This window comes from Oncorhynchus masou, chromosome 6 (genome assembly GCF_036934945.1).
Source record: "Oncorhynchus masou masou isolate Uvic2021 chromosome 6, UVic_Omas_1.1, whole genome shotgun sequence".
NCBI lineage: Eukaryota > Metazoa > Chordata > Actinopteri > Salmoniformes > Salmonidae > Oncorhynchus > Oncorhynchus masou.
In genome coordinates, this window is record NC_088217.1 from 81,270,169 (window position 1) to 81,293,918 (window position 23,750).

The window sequence follows — 23,750 nt, forward strand, 5'->3', positions numbered from 1 at the left end:
TCTCCTCTCCTCTCTTCTCTCCCCCTCTCCTCCTCTCCTCTCTTCTCTCCCCCCCTCTCCCCTCTCCTCTCCTCTCCTCTCTCCTCTCCCCCCTCCTCTCCTCTCTTCTATCCCCCCTCTCCTCCTCTCCTCTCTCCTCTCTCTCCCCCTCTCTCCTCCTCCTCTTCTCCTCTCCTCTCCTCTCTTCTCTCCCCCTCTCCTCCACTCCTCTCCACTCCTCCTCTCCTCTCTTCTCTCCCCTCTCCTCTCCTCTCCCTCTCTTTTCTCCCCCTCTCCTCTCCTCCTCTCCTCTCCTCCTCTCTTCTCTCCCCCTCTCCTCTCCTCCTCTCCTCTCCTCTCTTCTCTCCCCCTCTCCTCTCCTCCCCTCTCCTGTCCTCTCCTCTCCTCCTCTCCTCTCCTCCTCTCCTCTCCTTTCCTCCTCCATTGCCTTACCCCCTCACAGTTTGACAGCATGGGGAGTCACCTCCTGTAATCTTATTCTATGGTCCCTACTCCCTTCTATAACAGACAAGCGATCAGTACCATATTGTTACCCCAGGAAAAGTACTACTGGTTCAACACCAACACCACTGCTTTGTCCTCTCAGTGAGTCCCACAGACACATTCTGCCTCAGTGCTGGAGGAATCCATGTAGGCTACAATAGAGCTTTTCACACATACCCTCTCCTTGACTTCCTGTTTGCTGTGGTTACCTTCAATCTGATCTAGGATCAGCTCCCCCAAGCCCAGTCCTCACATGTCCACTATGAGGTAAACAGAGGATCAGCTGTAATGGGTCAGCAGTAAGTGAATGTTTAGAGAGGCAGTGACTGTGTTGACCTGAATGCTCTGCCTGTGCGGCAGCATTGACAATGTGACAATGCCGATAGTGGGTCGCCAAGAATGATGAGGCAGAGATATTCCAACTGATGAGTGGAGGTGGCTGCTCACACACACACACACACACACACACACACACACACACACACACACACACACACACACACACACACACACACACACACACACACACACACACACACACACACACACACACACACACACACACACACCATCAGTGCTCCATCAGTGTTGTATCAGCATTATATTAATGATGAATACACATCACATCAATGCGGCTACCTGATCCCCACAGGGCGCAGGGCCAATTCATTCACAACAAACCTTTTTCTGAGTGTTGCTATTGATCCCTGTTGCTTTTCATCACTCAGATAGACATCTCCATGACTATGGAGAACCTGACACAGCCAATATATCACAGGAGGCTGGTGAGGGAAGGATAATGGCTGGAATGGAGTGAACAGGATGTGTATGAAACAGATGGAAGCCATGTGTTTGATGCCATTCCGTTAATGCCGTTCGAGTCATTTAAGATGCCCGTCCTCCCCAATTAAGAAGCCACCAGCCACCTGTGCAGTGTATGAATGAGAGAATGTATGAGAGAGTGGGGTTATGGTAATCTGATTTTAGATCTGTGTTTAAGTGTACCATTACTACTACCAGTCACTACTACAAAGCTTTGTTTGACCCCCACTACTTCACTATTTTAAGACAAGAAAGCATACACATTTTCTTCAGGTAATGTTCTTTTCTAGTTAAGTCTGTAATGATTAGAACAAGGTAGAAGTTACCCCTAAACACAGTTCTAGGATCAGATTCTACCATAAACCCCAACTTATGACATTGACCATTTTTTTTGCAATTCCCACATATTCGTAATGGTTACAGTTAGGAAGTTGTTGTTGGTTAATCTGATCCTGGATCTGTGCTAATGGGCTACTTCTACTTGGATAACCACTGAGCGCCTGCCTAAAGTCTAGACCACCTCTGTCTCTCTCTCTCTCTCTCTCTCTGTCTCTCTCTCTCTCTCTCTCTGTCTCTCTCTCTCTCTGTCTCTCTCTCTCTCTCTCTGTCTCTCTCTCTCTCTCTCTCTCTCTCTGTCTCTCTCTCTCTCTCTCTCTCTCTCTCTCTCTGTCTCTCTCTCTCTCTCTGTCTCTCTCTCTCTCTCTGTCTCTCTCTCTCAATGTTTCTGGTAGTACCACAACAGGAACAGATCCTCTCCAATCTTCCTCTTCTCCCACTGCTGTTACACCAAACCACTGTCTACAGACAAACTAATGCTGAACTGCACTGAGCAGGACCGTATTCATTAAGCATCTCAGAGTAGGAGCGCTGATCTAGGATCAGGTCCCCCCTGTCGATATTACAATATTCATTATGATCTAAAAGGAAGAACTGGGCTCATATTCACAAGCATCTCAGAGTAGGAGCGCTAATCTAGGATCAGGTCCCCCCTGTCGATATTACAATATTCATTATGATCTAAAAGGAAGAACTGGGCTCATATTCACAAGCATCTCAGAGTAGGAGCGCTAATCTAGGATCAGGTCCCCCCTGTCGATATTACAATATTCATTATGATCTAAAAGGAAGAACTGGGCTCATATCCACAAGCATCTCAGAGTAGGAGCGCTGATCTACGATCAGGTCCCCCCTGTCGATATTACAATATTCATTATGATCTAAAAGGAAGAACTGGGCTCATATTCACAAGCATCTCAGAGTAGGAGCGCTGATCTAGGATCTGTCCATATAATCGTATTAATTATTATCTAAAAACTGATCCTAGATCAGTGCTCCTCCTCTGAGAGGCTTTGTGGATACAGGCCCAGGTCTATGTCCCTGTGTTACAGAGTGTTTCTGAAAAGGTTTCTACTGACTCCATTGAAAGACAGAACTGTGGAGTCTCAAGGTTGAAATGTGACTCAAAGCACAGCCACAATATATTAAATACACTGTCACATTTCCAATTTCCCCTCAGCCTTGTATACTAACTCCTTCTCTTTTAGCTTCTACTCCTCCCACGTTCTGCTGTCCCGCTGATCACTGCAGACACTGGCAGTGGCAGACACCCACACACACCCCCCCCACACACACACACACACACACACACGCACACACACAAACAAACACACTTTAGCTATTGCTTGTGAGGGAAAGTCTTAGTCCATGTATGTCTCTCTCTCTCTAGGTGGCTTTGTCCTGGCTCTGTCAAATCAATATAGATTATAAAGCCAAAGAGACACACACACACACACCAAGTCACACACACACAGGGTAAAGCCTTCTCTTCTCCCTCTGGGACATAGAGAGAGAGAGAGAGAGAGAGAGAGAGAGAGAGAGAGAGAGAGAGAGAGAGAGAGAGAGAGAGAGAGAGAGAGAGAGAGAGAGAGAGCGAGAGAGAGAGAGAGAGAGAGAGAGAGAGAGAGAGAGAACACATTGGAATGCTATTTGAAGAGAGTACACAGTGGCAGAATACCTGACCACTGGCAGAATACCTAACCACTGTGACTGATCCAATCTTAAGGAAAGCTTTGACTATATACAGATTCAGTGAGCATAGCCTTGCTATTGAGAAAGGCCGCTGTAGGCAGACTTCGTTCTCAAGAGAAAGCAGGTTACCGCCCACAAAATGAGGAGATAACTGAGCTGCACTTCCTAACCTCCTGCCAAATGTATGACCATATTAGAGACACATATTCCCTCAGATTACACAGACCAACAAAGAATTCAAAAACAATTTCAATTTTGATAAACTCCCATATCTATTGGGTGAAATACCACAGCGTGCCATCACAATAGCAAGATTTGTGACCTGTTGCCTCAAGAAAAGGGTGTCATGACTGTCCACGAGAATCCAAATATGTCAGATCAGGTTTGCAATGGATAACTTCAATCAGACCCCCTCTCACCCGTAGAGGGAGAAGGAAAGAACTTGTGGGGATTAACAACTCTAGTCCTGTTGTAAATCAACAGAGAAGATCCAGGCCTGTGCTCTCCAAATTCACCAAAGGAATGTGCTTTGTCTCAACAGGCCTTTTCCCCACTGAAAATCTAACAAGTTCAAAAGAGAATACTGGAACAATATTTCTAATGTAGAATGTGGGGACTGGTCAGAGGCGATCTATTGAACACTAATGTCATTTTGTTTGTTATTTTGTGATGTCATTAAAACATTTATAAAGGAAATACTGTAACTTGGAAAATATACCCACTACATATATGAAGTTTCCATACTACGCGTTGTGCATGTCATCTGAAAAATGATAAATGTGTTTTTGTTAAGAGAGGGATCTGATGTGAGAAGCTATAAGAGATAATTATTTTCATAACTATGCACCGTGAGTAGTCACCTCCCCGAAGTGAGGTCAGAGAGCGTGTCAGCCTGCCAGAACTGCCACTTTCGGGCAAAAGGTATACATAATGAGTTAAGAAAAGAACACATCAGACCAGAAAAGCGTGAAGATGCTGCAACACGTTTAACTTATTGGTGACAGGGGGCAGTATTTTCACATCCGAATGAAATGCATGCCCAAATTCAACTGCCTGCTACTCATCCCCATAAGATAAGATATGCATATTATTAGTAGATATGGATAGAAAACACTCTGAAGTTTCTAAAACTGTTTGAATCATGTCTATGAGTAAAACAGAATTTATTTATCAAGCGAAACCCAGAGGACAAACCATTCCGATTTTTTTTTAGGTCAATCTCATTTCAATGGGTTTTCATTGGGAATCCAGATTTCTAAGGGACCTTCTTACAGTTCCTATCGCTTCCACTGGATGTCAACAGTCTTTTGAAATTGGTTGAGGTGTTTCCTTTGTGTAATGAAGAAGTACAGCCATCTTGAACGAGGGTCACTTGAAGTGTACTGTTAGATAGAGGCGCATGACCAGAAAGCAAGCTACAGTTTGTTTTCCTCCTGTATTGAACACAGATCATCCCGTCTTCAATAATATAAATTATTTACGTAAAAAAATACCTAACGTTAAATTACAAAAGTAGTTTGAAATGTTTTGGCAAAGTTTACAGGTAACTTTTGAGATATTTTGTAGTCACGTTGCGCAAGTTGGAACCAGTGTTTTTCTGGATCAAACATGCCAAATAAATGGATATTTTGGATATATATCGCCGGAATTAATCGAACAAAAGGACCATTTGTGATGTTTATGGGACATATTGGAGTGCCAACAAAAGAAGCTCGTCAAAGTTAAGGCATTAATTATATTTTTATTTCTGTGTTTTTTGTCGTGCCTGCAGGGTTGAAATACGCTTTTCTCTCTTTATTGACGGAGGTGCTATCCTCAGATAATAGCATTGTTTGCTTTCGCCGAAAAGCCTTTTTGAAATCTGACATGTTGGCTGGATTCACAACAAGTGTAGCTTTAATTTGCTATCTTGCATGTTTGATTTAATGAAAGTTTGATTTTTATAGTAATTTATTTGAATTTGGAAAATGCATTTTCCCTGGCTTTTGGCCAGGTGGGATGCTAGCGTCCCACATATCCCAGAGATGTTAAATTGGTTTGAACTGAATCTCAACACGGGGTGGAGAAGATAAACTCACCTCCTGGACAATCACTGGTACGGCTGATTAGCTGTCCTAAGTAAAGTAACTTCGAAAGCGAATTTAAGTAGGACCATCCTGTTACTCTTCTCAAACCATCGTATTACGCTACTCTCATCACCCCACTGGGGAACTAGCTATTGTCGTTCTTTTAACGTAACGTAACGTAATCAACACTGCTAGCTAGCCAGCTAGCCCCCGAATAGCAGCACTGTAGAAACTATTACACTCGACGGAACGACTTGATTAGTGTAGTGTCAACAACGCAGCCACTGCCAGCTAGCCTACTCCAGCAGTACTGTATCATTTCAATCATTTTAGTCAATAAGATTCTTGCTACGTAAGCTTAACTTTCTGAACATTCGAGACGTGTAGTCCACTTGTCATTCCAATCTCCTTTGCATTAGCATAGCCTCTTATGTAGCCTGTCAACTATGTGTCTATCTATCCCTGTTCTCTCCTCTCTGCACAGACCATACAAACGCTCCACACCGCGTGGCCGCGGCCACCCTAATCTGGTGGTCCCAGCGCGCACGACCCACGTGGAGTTCCAGGTCTCTGGTAGCCTCTGGAACTGCCGATCTGCGGCCAACAAGGCAGAGTTCATCTCAGCCTATGCCTCCCTCCAGTCCCTCGACTTCTTGGCACTGACGGAAACATGGATCACCACAGACAACACTGCTACTCCTACTGCTCTCTCTTCGTCCGCCCACGTGTTCTCGCACACCCCGAGAGCTTCTGGTCAGCGGGGTGGTGGCACCGGGATCCTCATCTCTCCCAAGTGGTCATTCTCTCTTTCTCCCCTTACCCATCTGTCTATCGCCTCCTTTGAATTCCATGCTGTCACAGTTACCAGCCCTTTCAAGCTTAACATCCTTATCATTTATCGCCCTTCAGGTTCCCTCGGAGAGTTCATCAATGAGCTTGATGCCTTGATAAGCTCCTTTCCTGAGGACGGCTCACCTCTCACAGTCCTGGGCGACTTTAACCTCCCCACGTCTACCTTTGACTCATTCCTCTCTGCCTCCTTCTTTCCACTCCTCTCCTCTTTTGACCTCACCCTCTCACCTTCCCCCTACTCACAAGGCAGGCAATACGCTCGACCTCATCTTTACTAGATGCTGTTCTTCCACTAACCTCATTGCAACTCCCCTCCAAGTCTCCGACCACTACCTTGTATCCTTTTCCCTCTCGCTCTCATCCAACACTTCCCACACTGCCCCTACTCGGATGGTATCGCACCGTCCCAACCTTCGCTCTCTCTCCCCCGCTACTCTCTCCTCTTCCATCCTATCATCTCTTCCCTCTGCTCATACCTTCTCCAACCTATCTCCTGATTCTGCCTCCTCAACCCTCATCTCTTCCCTTTCTGCATCCTTTGACTCTCTATGTCCCCTATCCTCCAGGCCGGCTCGGTCCTCCCCTCCCGCTCCGTGGCTCGACGACTCATTGCGAGCTCACAGAACAGTGCTCCGGGCAGCCGAGCGGAAATGGAGGAAAACTCGCCTCCCTGCGGACCTGGCATCCTTTCACTCCCTCCTCTCTACATTTTCCTCCTCTGTCTCTGCTGCTAAAGCCACTTTCTACCACTCTAAATTCCAAGCATCTGCCTCTAACCCTAGGAAGCTCTTTGCCACCTTCTCCTCCCTCCTGAATCCTCCTCCCCCTCCCCCCCCTCCCTCTCTGCAGATGACTTCGTCAACCATTTTGAAAAGAAGGTCGACGACATCCGATCCTCGTTTGCTAAGTCAAATGACACCGCTGGTTCTGCTCACACTGCCCTACCCTGTGCTCTGACCTCTTTCTCCCCTCTCTCTCCAGATGAAATCTCGCTTCTTGTGACGGCCGGCCGCCCAACAACCTGCCCGCTTGACCCTATCCCCTCCTCTCTTCTCCAGACCATTTCCGGAGACCTTCTCCCTTACCTCACCTCGCTCATCAACTCATCCCTGACCGCTGGCTACGTCCCTTCCGTCTTCAAGAGAGCGAGAGTTGCACCCCTTCTGAAAAAACCTACACTCGACCCCTCCGATGTCAACAACTACAGACCAGTATCCCTTCTTTCTTTTCTCTCCAAAACTCTTGAACGTGCCGTCCTTGGCCAGCTCTCCCGCTATCTCTCTCAGAATGACCTTCTTGATCCAAAACAGTCAGGTTTCAAGACTAGTCATTCAACTGAGACTGCTCTTCTCTGTATCACGGAGGCGCTCCGCACTGCTAAAGCTAACTCTCTCTCCTCTGCTCTCATCCTTCTAGACCTATCGGCTGCCTTCGATACTGTGAACCATCAGATCCTCCTCTCCACCCTCTCCGAGTTGGGCATCTCCGGCGCGGCCCACGCTTGGATTGCGTCCTACCTGACAGGTCGCTCCTACCAGGTGGCGTGGCGAGAATCTGTCTCCTCGCCACGCGCTCTCACCACTGGTGTCCCCCAGGGCTCTGTTCTAGGCCCTCTCCTATTCTCGCTATACACCAAGTCACTTGGCTCTGTCATAACCTCACATGGTCTCTCCTATCATTGCTATGCAGACGACACACAATTAATCTTCTCCTTTTCCCCTTCTGATGACCAGGTGGCGAATCGCATCTCTGCATGTCTGGCAAACATATCAGTGTGGATGTCGGATCACCACCTCAAGCTGAACCTCGGCAAGACGGAGCTGCTCTTCCTCCCGGGGAAGGACTGCCCGTTCCATGATCTCGCCATCACGGTTGACAACTCCATTGTGTCCTCCTCCCAGAGCGCTAAGAACCTTGGCGTGATCCTGGACAACACCCTGTCGTTCTCAACTAACATCAAGGCGGTGGCCCGTTCCTGTAGGTTCATGCTCTACAGCATCCGCAGAGTACGACCCTGCCTCACACAGGAAGCGGCGCAAGTCCTAATCCAGGCACTTGTCATCTCCCGTCTGGATTACTGCAACTCGCTGTTGGCTGGGCTCCCTGCCTGTGCCATTAAACCCCTACAACTCATCCAGAACGCCGCAGCCCGTCTGGTGTTCAACCTTCCCAAGTTCTCTCACGTCACCCCGCTCCTCCGCTCTCTCCACTGGCTTCCAGTTGAAGCTTGCATCCGCTACAAGACCATGGTGCTTGCCTATGGAGCTGTGAGGGGAACGGCACCGCAGTACCTCCAGGCTCTGATCAGGCCCTACACCCAAACAAGGGCACTGCGTTCATCCACCTCTGGCCTGCTCGCCTCCCTACCACTGAGGAAGTACAGTTCCCGCTCAGCCCAGTCAAAACTGTTCGCTGCTCTGGCCCCCCAATGGTGGAACAAACTCCCTCACAACGCCAGGACAGCGGAGTCAATCACCACCTTCCGGAGACACCTGAAACCCCACCTCTTCAAGGAATACCTAGGATAGGATAAAGTAATCCTTCTCACCCCCCCCCCCCTTAAATGATTTAGATGCACTATTGTAAAGTGGCTGTTCCACTGGATGTCAGAAGGTGAATTCACCAATTTGTAAGTCGCTCTGGATAAGAGCGTCTGCTAAATGACTTAAATGTAATGTAAATGTAAATGTGGGAACAATCGATCTTCAAAAAGCATCTTCAGGAGCGAAAGGAAGGAGAAAAACTCTGTAGTTCTGTTCAGGACTACACAACAAGTCACCAGATACCGGGCAACTACAAAGAAGGACAACAGCAGAAGACTTGTTGGAATCCTTTTGGACAATCAAAGCCTTACAAGCATGCCGCGAAAAGGCCCAACCCCCTTTCCAAGGCGGCCCTGTACACCGAGAGATCACCGGCGAACCCTGGCATTACACATAAATACATTCATGATTTATTACTCAAAGCAGGTAGCGGTTCGTGTGCAATGTATATGGTTACTGTAGGTGAAAGTAGTTTCTGAATGTACCAATGTTAAGTGTCTCTGTCCCTCTCTCTCTCTATCTCTTCTTTAACAAGCAGCCATGTCGTTGTCATTCCACTAGGGACCTGTTTTCAGCATATTAAGTCTCAAGTCAGTAACCTGTGAAAGGTGTTAAATGTTCCCACTTAATTAGCAAGTAAATAATTAAACCAATTTGTGTAGTACTAAATCATAAGGTTTTTGCAGATGCAAGGAGGTTACCTCTGTTCAGAATGATGATATAATACGAGGTTATGATTAATAAATTGACTGTTTATAGATGTGATAGGTAAAGACCTTTAGAGTTTAATTCAGGAGATGGTAACTCTTTAAAGAACTGCTATCGTGGTGCCCCAAACCCTAATGAGTTCATTGTCACATAATTTTTTTAATCAGGTAACAATTAAACATAGTTAGTTAATTAGATAAATAACTTTCTTGAAATGAATGTTACAGTCAAATCCCGACAAGGATTGAAGAACAATCCCCTTTGTATATACCCATATTTATGTTGATTTATTTTCCTTTTTGTACTTTAACTATTTGCTCATCGTTTTAACATTGTACCATAATATGACACTTGAAACTTTTGTGAGTATAATGTTAACTGTTCATTTTTGATTATGTATTTAATTTGCTTTGGCAATGTAAACATATGTTTCCCATGCCAATAAAGCCAGAGAGAGAGAGAGAGAGAGAGAGAGAGAGAGAGAGAGAGAGAGAGAACACATTGGAATGCTATTTGAAGAGAGTACACAATGGCAGAATACCTGACCACTGGCAGAATACCTGACCACTGTGACTGATCCAATCTTCAGGAAAGCTTTGACTATATATAGATTCAGTGAGCATAGCCTTGCTATTGAGAAAGTCCGCTGTAGGCAGACTTAGTTCTCAAGAGAATACAGGTTACCGCCCACAAAATGAGGAGGAAACTGAGCTGCACTTCCTAACCTCCTGCCAAATGTATGACCATATTAGAGACACATATTCCCTCAGATTACACAGACCAACAAAGAATTCAAAAACAATTTCCTTTCAGAGTGACCCTCAAATCAAATCAAATCAAATTTTATTTGTCACATACACATGGTTAGCAGATGTTAATGCGAGTGTAGCGAAATGCTTGTGCTTCTAGTTCCGACAATGCAGTAATAACCAACAAGTAATCTAACTAACAATTCCTAAACTACTGTCTTATACACAGTGTAAGGGGATAAAGAATATGTACATAAGGATATATGAATGAGTGATGGTACAGAGCAGCATAGGCAAGATACAGTAGATGGTATTGAGTACAGTATATACATATGAGATGAGTATGTAAACAAAGTGGCATAGTTAAAGTGGCTAGAGATACATGTATTACATAAGGATGCAGTCGATTATATAGAGTACAGTATATACGTATGCATATGAGATGAATAATGTAGGGTAAGTAACATTATATAAGGTAGCATTGTTTAAAGTGGCTAGTGATATATTTACATAATTTCCCATCAATTCCCATTATTAAAGTGGCTGGAGTTGAGTCAGTGTCAGTGTGTTGGCAGCAGCCACTCAATGTTAGTGGTGGCTGTTTAACAGTCTGATGGCCTTGAGATAGAAGCTGTTTTTCAGTCTCTCGGTCCCAGCTTTGATGCACCTGTACTGACCTCGCCTTATGGATGATAGCGGGGTGAACAGGCAGTGGCTCGGGTGGTTGATGTCCTTGATGATCTTTATGGCCTTCCTGTAACATCGGGTGGTGTAGGTGTCCTAGAGGGCAGGTAGTTTGCCCCCGGTGATGCGTTGTGCAGACCTCACTACCCTCTGGAGAGCCTTACGGTTGAGGGCGGAGCAGTTGCCGTACCAGGCGGTGATACAGCCCGCCAGGATGCTCTCGATTGTGCATCTGTAGAAGTTTGTGAGTGCTTTTGGTCACAAGCCGAATTTCTTCAGCCTCCTGAGGTTGAAGAGGTGCTGCTGCGCCTTCTTCACGATGCTGTCTGTGTGAGTGGACCAATTCAGTTTGTCTGTGATGTGTATGCCGAGGGACTTAAAACTTGCTACTCTCTCCACTACTGTTCCATCGATGTGGATAGGGGGGTGTTCCCTCTGCTGTTTCCTGAAGTCCACAATCATCTCCTTAGTTTTGTTGACGTTGAGTGTGAGGTTATTTTCCTGACACCACACTCCGAGGGCCCTCACCTCCTCCCTGTAGGCCGTCTCATCGTTGATGGTAATCAAGCCTACCACTGTTGTGTCGTCTGCAAACGATGATTGAGTTGGAGGCGTGCGTGGCCACGCAGTCGTGGGTGAACAGGGAGTACAGGAGAGGGCTCAGAACACACCCTTGTGGGGCCCCAGTGTTGAGTATAAGCGGGGAGGAGATGTTGTTACCTACCCTCACCACCTGGGGGCGGCCCGTCAGGAAGTCCAGTACCCAGTTGCACAGGGCGGGGTCGAGACCCAGGGTCTCGAGCTTGATGACGAGCTTGGAGGGTACTATGGTGTTGAATGCCGAGCTGTAGTCGATGAACAGCATTCTCACATAGGTATTCCTCTTGTCCAGATGGGTTAGGGCAGTGTGCAGTGTGGTTGAGATTGCATCGTCTGTGGACCTATTTGAGCGGTAAGCAAATTGGAGTGGGTCTAGGGTGTCAGGTAGGGTGGAGGTGATATGGTCCTTGACTAGTCTCTCAAAGCACTTTATGATGACGGAAGTGAGTGCTACGGGGCGGTAGTCGTTTAGCTCAGTTACCTTAGCTTTCTTGGGAACAGGAACAATGGTGGCCCTCTTGAAGCATGTGGGAACAGCAGACTGGTATAGGGATTGATTGAATATGTCCGTAAACACACCAGCCTGCTGGTCTGCGCATGCTCTGAGGGCGCGGCTGGGGATGCCGTCTGGGCCTGCAGCCTTGCGAGAGTTAACACGTTTAAATGTTTTACTCACCTCGGCTGCAGTGAAGGAGAGACCGCATGTTTCCGTTGCAGGCTGTGTCAGTGGCACTATATTGTCCTCAAAGCGGGCAAAAAAGTTATTTAGTCTGCCTGGGAGCAAGACATCCTGGTCCGTGACTGGGCTGGATTTCTTCCTGTAGTCGTGATTGACTGTAGACCCTGCCACATGCCTCTTGTGTCTGAGCCGTTGAATTGAGATTCTACTTTGTCTCTGTACTGACGCTTAGCTTGTTTGATAGCCTTACGGAGGGAATAGCTGCACTGTTTGTATTCAGTCATGTTACCAGACACCTTGCCCTGATTGAAAGCAGTGGTTCGCGCTTTCAGTTTCACGCGAATGCTGCCATCAATCCACGGTTTCTGGTTAGGGAATGTTTTAATCGTTGCTATGGGAACGACATCTTCAACGCACGTTCTAATGAACTCGCACACCGAATCAGCGTATTCGTCAATGTTGTTATCGGACGCAATACGAAACATGTCCCAGTCCACGTGATGGAAGCAGTCTTGGAGTGTGGAGTCAGCTTGGTCGGACCAGCGTTGGACAGACCTCAGCGTGGGAGCTTCTTTTTTTAGCTTTTGTCTGTAGGCAGGTATCAGCAAAATGGAGTCGTGGTCAGCTTTTCCGAAAGGGGGGCGGGGCAGGGCCTTATATGCGTCGCGGAAGTTAGAGTAACAGTGATCCAAGGTTTTTCCGCCCCTGGTTGCGCAATTGATATGCTGATAAAATTTAGGGAGTCTTGTTTTCAGATTAGCCTTGTTAAAATCCCCAGCAACAATGAATGCAGCCTCCGGATAAATGGTTTCCAGTTTGCAAAGAGTTAAATAAAGTTCGTTCAGAGCCATCGGATGTGTCTGCTTGGGGGGGAATATATACGGCTGTGATTATAATCGAAGAGAATTCTCTTGGTAGATAATGCGGTCTACATTTGATTGTGAGGAATTCTAAATCAGGTGAACAGAAGGATTTGAGTTCCTGTATGTTTCTTTCATCGCACCATGCCTCGTTAGCCTTAAGGCATACACCCCCACCCCTCTTCTTACCAGAAAGGTGTTTGTTTCTGTCGGCGCGATGCGTGGAGAAACCCGTTGGCTGCACCGCTTCGGATAGCGTCTCTCCAGTGAGCCATGTTTCCGTGAAGCACAGAACGTTACAGTCTCTGATGTCCCTCTGGAATGCTACCCTTGCTCGGATTTCATCAACCTTGTTGTCAAGAGACTGGACATTGGCAAGAAGAATGCTAGGAAGTGGGGCACGATGTGCCCGTCTCCGTAGTCTGACCAGAAGACCACCTCGTTTCCCTCTTTTTCGGGGTTGTTTTTTTGGGTCGCTGCATGCGATCCATTCCGTTGTCCTGTTTGTAAGGCAGAACACAGGATCCGCGTCGCGAAAAACATATTCTTGGTCGTACTGATGGTGAGTTGACGCTGATCTTATATACAGTAGTTCGTCTCGACTGTATGTAATGAAACCTAAGATGACCTGGGGTACTAATGTAAGAAATAACACGTAAAAAAACAAAAAAACTGCATAGTTTCCTAGGAACGCGAAGCGAGGCGGCCATCTCTGTCGGCGCCGGAATATCTGGCATGTAAAGGTATGCCCAACTGTAGTGTGTGAGCTGAGAGTCAGGAAGCAAGTTCAGGAAGTGAGTTTTAATAAATAAACGCAACTAAATACAAAACAAGAAACACAAACAACGCACCGACATGACACTGGAATCAAAGGGAGTGACATATAGGGAAGGTAATCAGGGAGGTGATGGAGTCCCGATGTTGACAGGTGTGCACCATAACGAACAGCCTGGTGACCTCGAGGCCGGAGAGGGAACACACGTGACACCAACCCTGACCCCATGGCAGACCTATGGGTCCTGGTCAAAAGTTGTGCACTATAAGGGAATAGGGTCATTTCGGACAGACATAAGTATTTTCCTGTGTCCTACATGGCACCCTATTCCCTATATAGCGCACTACTTTTGACCAGAGACCATTAAAAGTGGTTCACTACATAGGGAATAGGGTGCCATGTGGGATTTAGACTTTGTCCTCCTGGAAGTAGGGTGAAGGCTGAACCACAGCTCCAGCTACAGTGGTGCTGCAGTCTCATCTCCCTCGGCTGGAGATTCCATCACATTACCGCTTTAACGCAGGAACAACAAAACATCCATTACTCTGCTACCACGCATTCATTCGCCATAAGGGACGAGTCTGCAAATCCCCGGCCAGATATCATCCAACGCAAAACGAACATTACTCAAACGTCTGTGAATGCTGAGAGATCTACCGCGTGTGATAAATAAGCAGGAATGTATGAGGAGCCGATATGTATTCGTTGGGCAAGCTGGTCCTTGAAGAAAAGGCTCCTATTCATCTGACAGGTTCCCCATCACCCTTTTCTCCTTTAGCTGCCTGTGTTTTTTGCCTTTGGTGAATTTACGACCCTGGGGGACATTAGTTAAATGAGTGGAGAGGAGAGAGGGATAGAAAGAGAGAAGAGCAGGGGCAGAGGAGAGGAAAGGAGAGCCAATGCAGGATTAACACATGCTTATACCGACATGCAGAAATAAATCTTACTACACAGTACACGGAAACACATGTACACACACATCCCATCTCCTCCATAGTAGAATCAACTGTCTGGTACTAGTATGAGCAGTGTTGCCATGACTACAGAACACCTTTATGAGGGCCTTGGATGGGAGTGGAGTCGACGCCATACTGTTCCACTCCCACTCTACATCCAACAACGCCACGTCACAGACGTCAACATCTTGTTGTTCAACCTATTTTCATGATCTTCTACACGTTACACATTTTCCCAAACCTACTGGGTGTGCAGGTTTTTAGGAGGAGAGGTGGGTGGAGGTGAGGTGGCTGATAAACTGCCTGCAGTAGGAAGGAAACCAGGGAGAGTGTAGGGAAGAAGCAGCATTCTGCATTGAGCCTGTCCCCAAACTTCTCCATCTCCATCAGAACTGAAGGAGACAAACAGAGGAGGGAAAGTGGAGACAGAGAGATTGAAACTAACAGCAAACGCCGAACGCTACAACAACTGTAGTTTCATGTTAAGATATGCTCCATTTCCTTAACGTTTACATTTTCGTCATTTAGCAGACGCTCTTACCCAGAGCTGTAATGTAACTATATCGTTTTTTCTGTTGTAAGACATGTAGCATTAGAACAGTTACTGACGTAGCATTGAAACAGTTACTGATGTAGCATTGGAACAGTTACTGATGTAGCATTGGAACAGTTACTGATGTAGCATTGGAACAGTTACTGATGTAGCATTGGAACAGTTACTGATGTAGCATTGGAACAGTTACTGATGTAGCATTGGTACAATTACTGATGCAGCATTGGTACAGTTACTGATGTAGCATTGGAACAGTTACTGATGTAGCCTTTTACATTGGAACAGTTACTGATGTATTATTGGAACAGTTACTGATGTAGCATTGGAACAGTTACTGATGTAGCATTGGTACAATTACTGATGCAGCATTGGTACAGTTACTGATGTAGCATTGGAACAGTTACTGATGTAGCCATTTACATTGGAACAGTTACTGATGTATTATTGGAACAGTTACTGATGTAGCATTGGTACAATTACTGATGCAGCATTGGTACAGTTACTGATGTAGCATTGGAACAGTTACTGATGTAGCCTTTTACATTGGAACAGTTACTGATGTATTATTGGAACAGTTACTGATGTAGCATTGGAACAGTTACTGATGTAGCCTTTTACATTGGAACAGTTACTGATGTATAATTGAAACAGTTACTGATGTAGCATTGGAACAGTTACTGATGTAGCATTGGAACAGTTACAGATGTAGCATTGGTACAGTTACTGATGTAGCATTGGAACAGTTACTGATGTAGCCTTTTACATTGGAACAGTTACTGATGTAGCATTGGAACAGTTACTGATGTAGCATTGGAACAGTTACTGATGCAGCATTGGTACAGTTACTGATGTAGCATTGGTACAATTACTGATGCAGCATTGGTACAGTTACTGATGTAGCATTGGAACAGTTACTGATGTAGCATTGGAACAGTTACAGATGTAGCATTGGTACAGTTACTGATGTAGCATTGGAACAGTTACTGATGTAGCCTTTTACATTGGAACAGTTACTGATGTAGCATTGGAACAGTTACTGATGTAGCATTGGAACAGTTACTGATGTAGCATTGGAACAGTTACTGATGTAGCCTTTTACATTGGAACAGTTACTGATGCAGCATTGGAACAGTTACTGATGTAGCATTGGAACAGCTACTGATGTAGCATTGGAACAGTTACTGATGTAGCATTGGAACAGTTACTGATGCAGCATTGGAACAGTTACTGATGTAGCCTTTTACATTAGAACAGTTACTGATGTAGCCTTTTAAATTGGAACAGTTACTGATGCAGCATTGGAACAGTTACTGATGTAGCATTGGAACAGCTACTGATGTAGCATTGGAACAGTTACTGATGTAGCCTTTTACATTGGAACAGTTACTGATGTAGCATTGGAACAGTTACTGATGTAACATTGGAACAGTTACTGATGCAGCATTGGAACAGTTACTGATGTAGCCTTTTACATTAGAACAGTTACTGATGTAGCCTTTTACATTGGAACAGTTACTGATGCAGCATTGGAACAGTTACTGATGTAGCATTGGAACAGCTACTGATGTAGCATTGGAACAGTTACTGATGTAGCCTTTTACATTGGAACAGTTACTGATGTATTATTGGAACAGTTACTGATGTAGCATTGGAACAGTTACTGATGCAGCATTTTACATTGGAACAGTTACTGATGTAGCATTGGAACAGTTACTGATGTAGCATTGGAACAGTTACTGATGCAGCATTGGAACAGTTACTGATGCAGCATTGGAACAGTTACTGATGTAGCCTTTTACATTGGAACAGTTACTGATGTAGCCTTTTACATTGGAATAGTTACTGATGTAGCCTTTTACATTGGAACAGTTACTGATGCAGCATTGGAACAGTTACTGATGTAGCATTGGAACAGCTACTGATGTAGCATTGGAACAGTTACTGATGTAGCATTGGAACAGTTACTGATGTAGCATTGGAACAGTTACAGATGTAGCATTGGAACAGTTACTGATGTAGCATTGGAACAGTTACTGATGTAGCCTTTTACATTGGAACAGTTACTGATGCAGCATTGGAACAGTTACTGATGTAGCATTGGTACAGTTACTGATGTAGCATTGGAACAGTTACTGATGTAGCATTGGAACAGTTACTGATGTAGCATTGGAACAGTTACTGATGTAGCATTGGTACAGTTACTGATGTAGCATTGGAACAGTTACTGATGCAGCATTGGAACAGTTACTGATGTAGCATTGGTACAGTTACTGATGTAGCATTGGTACAGTTACTGATGTAGCATTGGAACAGTTACTGATGCAGCTACAGGCTTTAGAGACTGGGGGCTATAAGGGTTATGGGCTATAGGGACTGGGGACTATAGGGTTATGGGCTATATGGACTGGGGGCTATAGCGACTGGGGGCTATAGGGACTGGGGGCTATATGGACTGGGGGCTATAGCGACTGGGGGCTATAGGGACTGGGGCTATAGAGACTGGGGGCTATAGGGACTGGGGGCTATAGGGACTAGGACTACAGGGATTGGCGACTATAGGGACTGGGGGCTACAGGGACTGGGGCCTATATGGACTAGGGGCTACAGGGACTGGGGGCTACAGAAACTGGGGACTATAGGGACTCGGGGCTACAGGGACTGGCGACTATAGGGACTGGGGGCTACAGGGACTGGGGGCTATAGGGGCTACAGGCTATAGGGACTGGGGGCTATAGGGCCTACAGGCTATAGAGACTGGGGGCTATAGGGGTTATGGGCTATAGGGACTGGGGGCTATAGGGGCTACAGGCTTTAGAGACTGGGGGCTATAAGGGTTATGGGCTATAGGGACTGGGGACTATAGGGTTATGGGCTATAGGGACTGGGGGCTATAGGGGTTATGGGCTATAGGGACTGGGGGCTATAGGGACTATGGGCTATAGGGACTGGGGGCTATAGGGACTGGGGGCTATAGGGACTGGGGGCTACAGGAACTAGGGGCTACAGGAACTAGGGGCTACAGGGACTGGGGGCTACAGGGACTGGGGACTATAGGGACTGGGGACTATAGGGACTGGGGGCTACAGGAACTAGGGGCTACAGGAACTAGGGGCTACAGGGACTGGGGGCTACAGGGACTGGGGGCTATAGGGACTGGGGGCTATAGGGACTGGGGGCTACAGGAACTAGGGGCTACAGGAACTAGGGGCTACAGGGACTGGGGGCTACAGGGACTGGGGGCTACAGGGACTGGGGACTATAGGGACTAGGGGCTACAGGAACTGGGGACTATAGGAACTAGGGGCTACAGGAACTGGGGGCTACAGGGACTAGGGGCTACAGGAACTGGGGACTACAGGAACTAGGGGCTACAGGAACTAGGGGCTACAGGAACTAGGGGCTACAGGGACTGGGGACTATAGGGACTAGGGGCTACAGGAACTAGGGGCTACAGGAACTAGGGGCTACAGGGACTGGGGACTATAGGGACTGGGGGCTACAGGAACTGGGGACTATAGGAACTAGGGGCTACAGGAACTAGGGGCTACAGGGACTGGGGACTATAGGGACTAGGGGCTACAGGAACTAGGGGCTACAGGGACTGGGGACTATAGGGACTAGGGGCTACAGGAACTAGGGGCTACAGGGACTGGGGACTATAGGGACTAGGGGCTACAGGAACTGGGGACTACAGGAACTAGGGGCTACAGGAACTAGGGGCTACAGGAACTAGGGGCTACAGGGACTGGGGACTATAGGGACTGGGGGCTACAGGAACTGGGGACTATAGGAACTAGGGGCTACAGGAACTAGGGGCTACAGGGACTGGGGACTATAGGGACTAGGGGCTACAGGGACTGGGGACTATAGGGACTAGGGGCTACAGGGACTGGGGACTATAGGAACTAGGGGCTACAGGAACTGGGGACTATAGGAACTAGGGGCTACAGGGACTGGGGACTATAGGGACTAGGGGCTACAGGCTAGGGACTACACAGCATATCTGGGTAGGAGGAGAAGGTGATATAAAAAGTCATATTCACATGGGGGAACAGAAAGAGGCAGGGTGTTACTTGTTGATATAAACCAGACTGATTTAGACTATATTAGGGAGGTGGGTATCATGTGACTTGAGGGTTAGAAGGTACAGTAAGTACAGGGGTAAGGTATTAGGGTGGAGCTTGATAGACAGTTATAGATGATGTAGGAATAGGGAGGCAGGATATATGTACGATTTGGTTGAGAACCACTGTATTGTTTGTGTGTGTGTGTGTGTGTGTCTGGGAGGGAGGGAGGGAGGGAGGGAGGGAGGGAGGGAGGGAGGGAGGGAGGGGAGTTAGGAGGGAGCGGGGACATAGAGCTGCGGCAGGGGGGTTACAGCTAGGGAGGAGGGGGCACAGGGGGAGGAGGGGGTACAGCTATGGGGGAGGTGGGTACAAGGGGAGGAGGGGGAGGGTGGTACAGCTAGGGTGAGGGGGTACAGGGTGAGGAGGGGGTGCACGGGGGGAGGGGGCACAGGGGGAGGAGGGGGTACAGCTATGGGGGAGGTGGGTAACAAGGGGAGGAGGGGGAGGGTGGTACAGCTAGGGTGAGGGGGTACAGGGTGAGGCGGGGGGTGCACGGGGGGAGGGGGTACAGGGCGAGGAGGGGGGTGCACGGGGGGCTACAGAAAGCAGTACTCTACAGGCAGGCAGGAGACTAAGCTTTACCCCGAGAACTCCATCCTCAATCTCTTCATTCCTCTATTCCTCCATTCCTCTAATCCTCCATTCCTCTATTCCTCCATTCCTCTATTCCTCTATTCCTCCATTTCTCTATTCCTCCATTCCTCTAATCCTCCATTCCTCTAATCCTCCATTCCTCTATTCCTCCATTCCTCTAATACTCCATTTCTCTATTCCTCCATTTCTCTATTCCTCCATTCCTCTAATCCTCCATTCCTCTATTCCTCCATTCCTCTAATCCTCCATTCCTCTAATCCTCCATTCCTCTATTCCTCCATTCCTCTAATCCTCCATTTCTCTATTCCTCCATTCCTCTATTCCTCCATTCTTCCAATCCTCTATTCCTCCAACTCTCCTACCCATCACCAGGGCTTATTGAACAAAACAAGCTAATGCAGGGGAGGTGCTCAGGGCTCATACAGGGAGGCAAGCCTGGCCTGCTGGAGAGGAGAGCCACTCACTCTAATGCTTTGTCCCAAATGGCACCCTATTCCCTACATAGTGTACTACTTAGCCTAAACCAACATTGATGTACGGCTATTATTATGAGGTCATTCCATTTCAAGGTCTGAAGAAAAATATGATTCCGAAAAGAAATTCGGACAAAGCAGTTCAGGATGAGTAATGTTGACGGTTAAATCGTAATAGTTCATTGTGAACAGAAATGAAGGCAACTGAATGAAACAGAAAGTTCATCAAAAAATATGGGACGCAGGACTGGATAACGAGCTACGACAAAAAAAAAACTGACTCTGCCCCCAAAAGCTCTCCTAACCCTACTGGCGCACATACAATACAGCAGATAGGCTAACGACTGGGGAAGACAGAGCAGAAAAGACTGCTGGTTCAGCTCATGCATAAAACTGCTTGTGTTACCAAAACATAACAAGCCCTGCGGTTCACCAGCCGCCATTGAAAGCCGCCTTTTACCCACTGAAACACTGGTGGGAACAAGATGAGAGACAGAAGACAACACTTATGAAAAAGATCCCGTCACTAGTCATCAGAAGATCACCTCAGGTTCCCACACACACACACACACACACACACACACACACACACACACACACACACACTTGCACACACACACACTCGCTCACACACACTCGCACACACACACTCACACACACGCACAAACATATGCACACCTATGAACACACACATTCTATCGTGTGTAAGGGAAGACTGTGGACTTACGGGACTTGTACCATATGATTGATTATCCTCTATAACAAAGTGAGAGAGAGAGAGAGAGAGAGAGAGAGAGAGAGAGAGGGAGAGAGAGGGAGAGAAAGGGGTAGAGAGAGAAAGAGAGAGAGAGAGAGAGAAAGGGGTAGAGAGAGAGAGAGAAAGGGGTAGAGAGAGAGAGAGAGAAAGGGGTAGAGAGAGAGAGAGAAAGGGGTAGAGAGAGAGAGAGAGAGAGAGAGAGAGAGAGAGAGAGAGAGAGAGAGAGAAAGGGGTAGAGAGAAGAGTGGTGCAGTGTTTCTGACACTCAGAGACATTGTATTACCACATTCCAATTCAAACTAATAAGACTGAAACCAGCAACACACCTCTAAAGATTTGGCATCAGTCAGGGAAATACATTCATCCTTTGTCGCCAAACATTCGCCTGCAAGATACGAACCACTACGGAACTGGTAAAACCAGCGAACCATAAAGAACAAATAACCGACCCGAAAAGCAACGAATGGTAAAATGACATGGTTGGTAAAACACCAACGGTTGAGCGATTTTTATTTTAGCGAACGCAAACCTTGAATGCAGATGTCAACCTTATTCTGCTCTGTTCTGCAGTCGTACAAGGTGACACTATGAATTGGGACACTCTGGTATGGTAGCAAAGTAACATCTGAAACAAGCACCCCATTTCTCCAGATCCAAGGGTGAGTTGCCCCTAAGCACTAATCTAGGATCAGTTCCTCTCTATCTCCATCCTAATGGTGGTGAAGAGCAACACTGACCTTGAATCAGAGCTAAGGGGCAACATCCACTAGCTGTTCCTCAACCTGTAGTGTAGTCCACACACCAGCAGCCGTGCTGTGTGAAATTGTGCTAAACTAATCTGTAGTGCTGGCGCACCAGCTGGTTATCTAGCTGACACAGATATTACTCAATGTTCAAGCCAGTGTAGCGCCAAGACCATTATACTGGTGCACAAACACGGACAAGAAAGTACGACACCTTTTAGACTACTCTTCTCATCTCACCAGGTCTCTCTGGTAAGCAGGTTCTGATCTCAATGAAATGCAATAAATGAAGAACCAGGCGAAGTAAAGTGTAAATAGTAAAATAAAAAATGTGGTTCCATGATTCCATTGTACTTGTTCCGTCTCCTCCCCCTTTCCAACCCCCTCCAAGTCCCCCTCCCCGACCACCTCCCAGTCCCCCTCTCCAACCCCCTCCCAGTCCCCCTCCCCAACCCCCTCCCAGTCCCCCTCTCCGACCCCCTCCCAGTCCCCCTCATTGTGCGGGCTTACCTTGTCTTTCTTGGCCCCCCGTAGGGGGAAGAAGCAGGAAAAGAGGAACTTGCCCCAGCTGATGACAGCGGCCAGGCACCAGTTGAGACGAGCCATGATGCCTCGCGTCCCGTTAGGCCCTCTGTCTCTCTCTACACTCCAGGATCAGATCCTCACTGAGCGCTCTCTCGTGGAAGACAGGAGAGGAGGAGGAGAGGGGAAGAAAGAGAGGAGACCTTTCTCCTAGTCCACCCAGAAGCAGTGCATCCCAAACCCCAGAAAGAGAGGTGGTCCTTCGAGTCGACCGGAGAGCTGTCTGTCTGTCTGTCTGTCTGTCTGTCTGTCTGTCTGTCTGTCTGTCTGTCTGTCTCCAATTCGTTAACTTAATGAGGGCTTACAACAGTGTCCCATGCAGAAGAGACCCTTCTATTCCACTAGGAATCAAAGCATCACACGCCACCAACAGTCCATCTGTCTGTCCACCTGTCTGTCTGTGTGTCGGTCTCTATGCCTGTCTCTCTCTCTCAGTCTCCAGAGCCTGGTCTAGACACTCAGTCGTCACAGCGGTGAGATGAGCACAGCCGGCTGCATGATGAGATGAGCGAGAGAGGGTCCGGTCGGTGCAGAACGAGGACAGCGTCGTCACATACACGCTCACTTGCTTGCACGCATAGATCGAGATAACGCACACACTCACACACACACACACGGGAAGCACACGCACAGAAGAGCCCTTCTCTTCACACGGAACCCCTCTGGTTCAAGATCCCCGATGCTAACCACTCACACACTCCTCTCACATACACACTCCGCTGTGAGGATGCTGCAGCACTTACTCAGCCAGCCCGGAGAGGGAGGAGGGGGAGCGAGGGAGGGAGAGGGAGGAGTAAAAGAGAGGAGAGGCGGAAGGGAGGGAGGATTGGGTACAGAACGGTATGGAGAGAGACAAAAAGCGGGAGAAATAAGAGGGAGAGATAAAGAGAGAGAATGTGTTTTGTGGAGGTTAGTGTATGCGTGTGTGCTTGCGTGTATTGGTTTGTGTGTGAGGTTAAGAGAGAGACACAATAATAGTGATAAAGAATCATGGAGGGGGAGATAGCATGTGTGTGAGGTTAAGAAAGAGAGCGATTGAGAGAGAGAGAGAGACTTGGTTATTGTAGTTACTGATGACCCGTTGACAGTATTGATTATTATTATTAATGATGTTAA

General features: G+C 47.2%; 1 protein-coding gene across 1 annotated transcript in view; it reads right to left on the reverse strand.

Moving 5' to 3' along the window:
* The window catches only part of LOC135542784 (tensin-1-like), a 185,639-nt gene extending 162,553 nt beyond the window's left edge, over positions 1-23,086 (reverse strand). The window contains 1 exon segment of the mRNA XM_064969978.1: positions 22,563-23,086. Within this exon segment, the coding sequence (XP_064826050.1) occupies positions 22,563-22,658 (96 nt within the window). The 5' untranslated portion in view covers positions 22,659-23,086.
* Between the last annotated feature and the right edge of the window lie 664 nt (positions 23,087-23,750).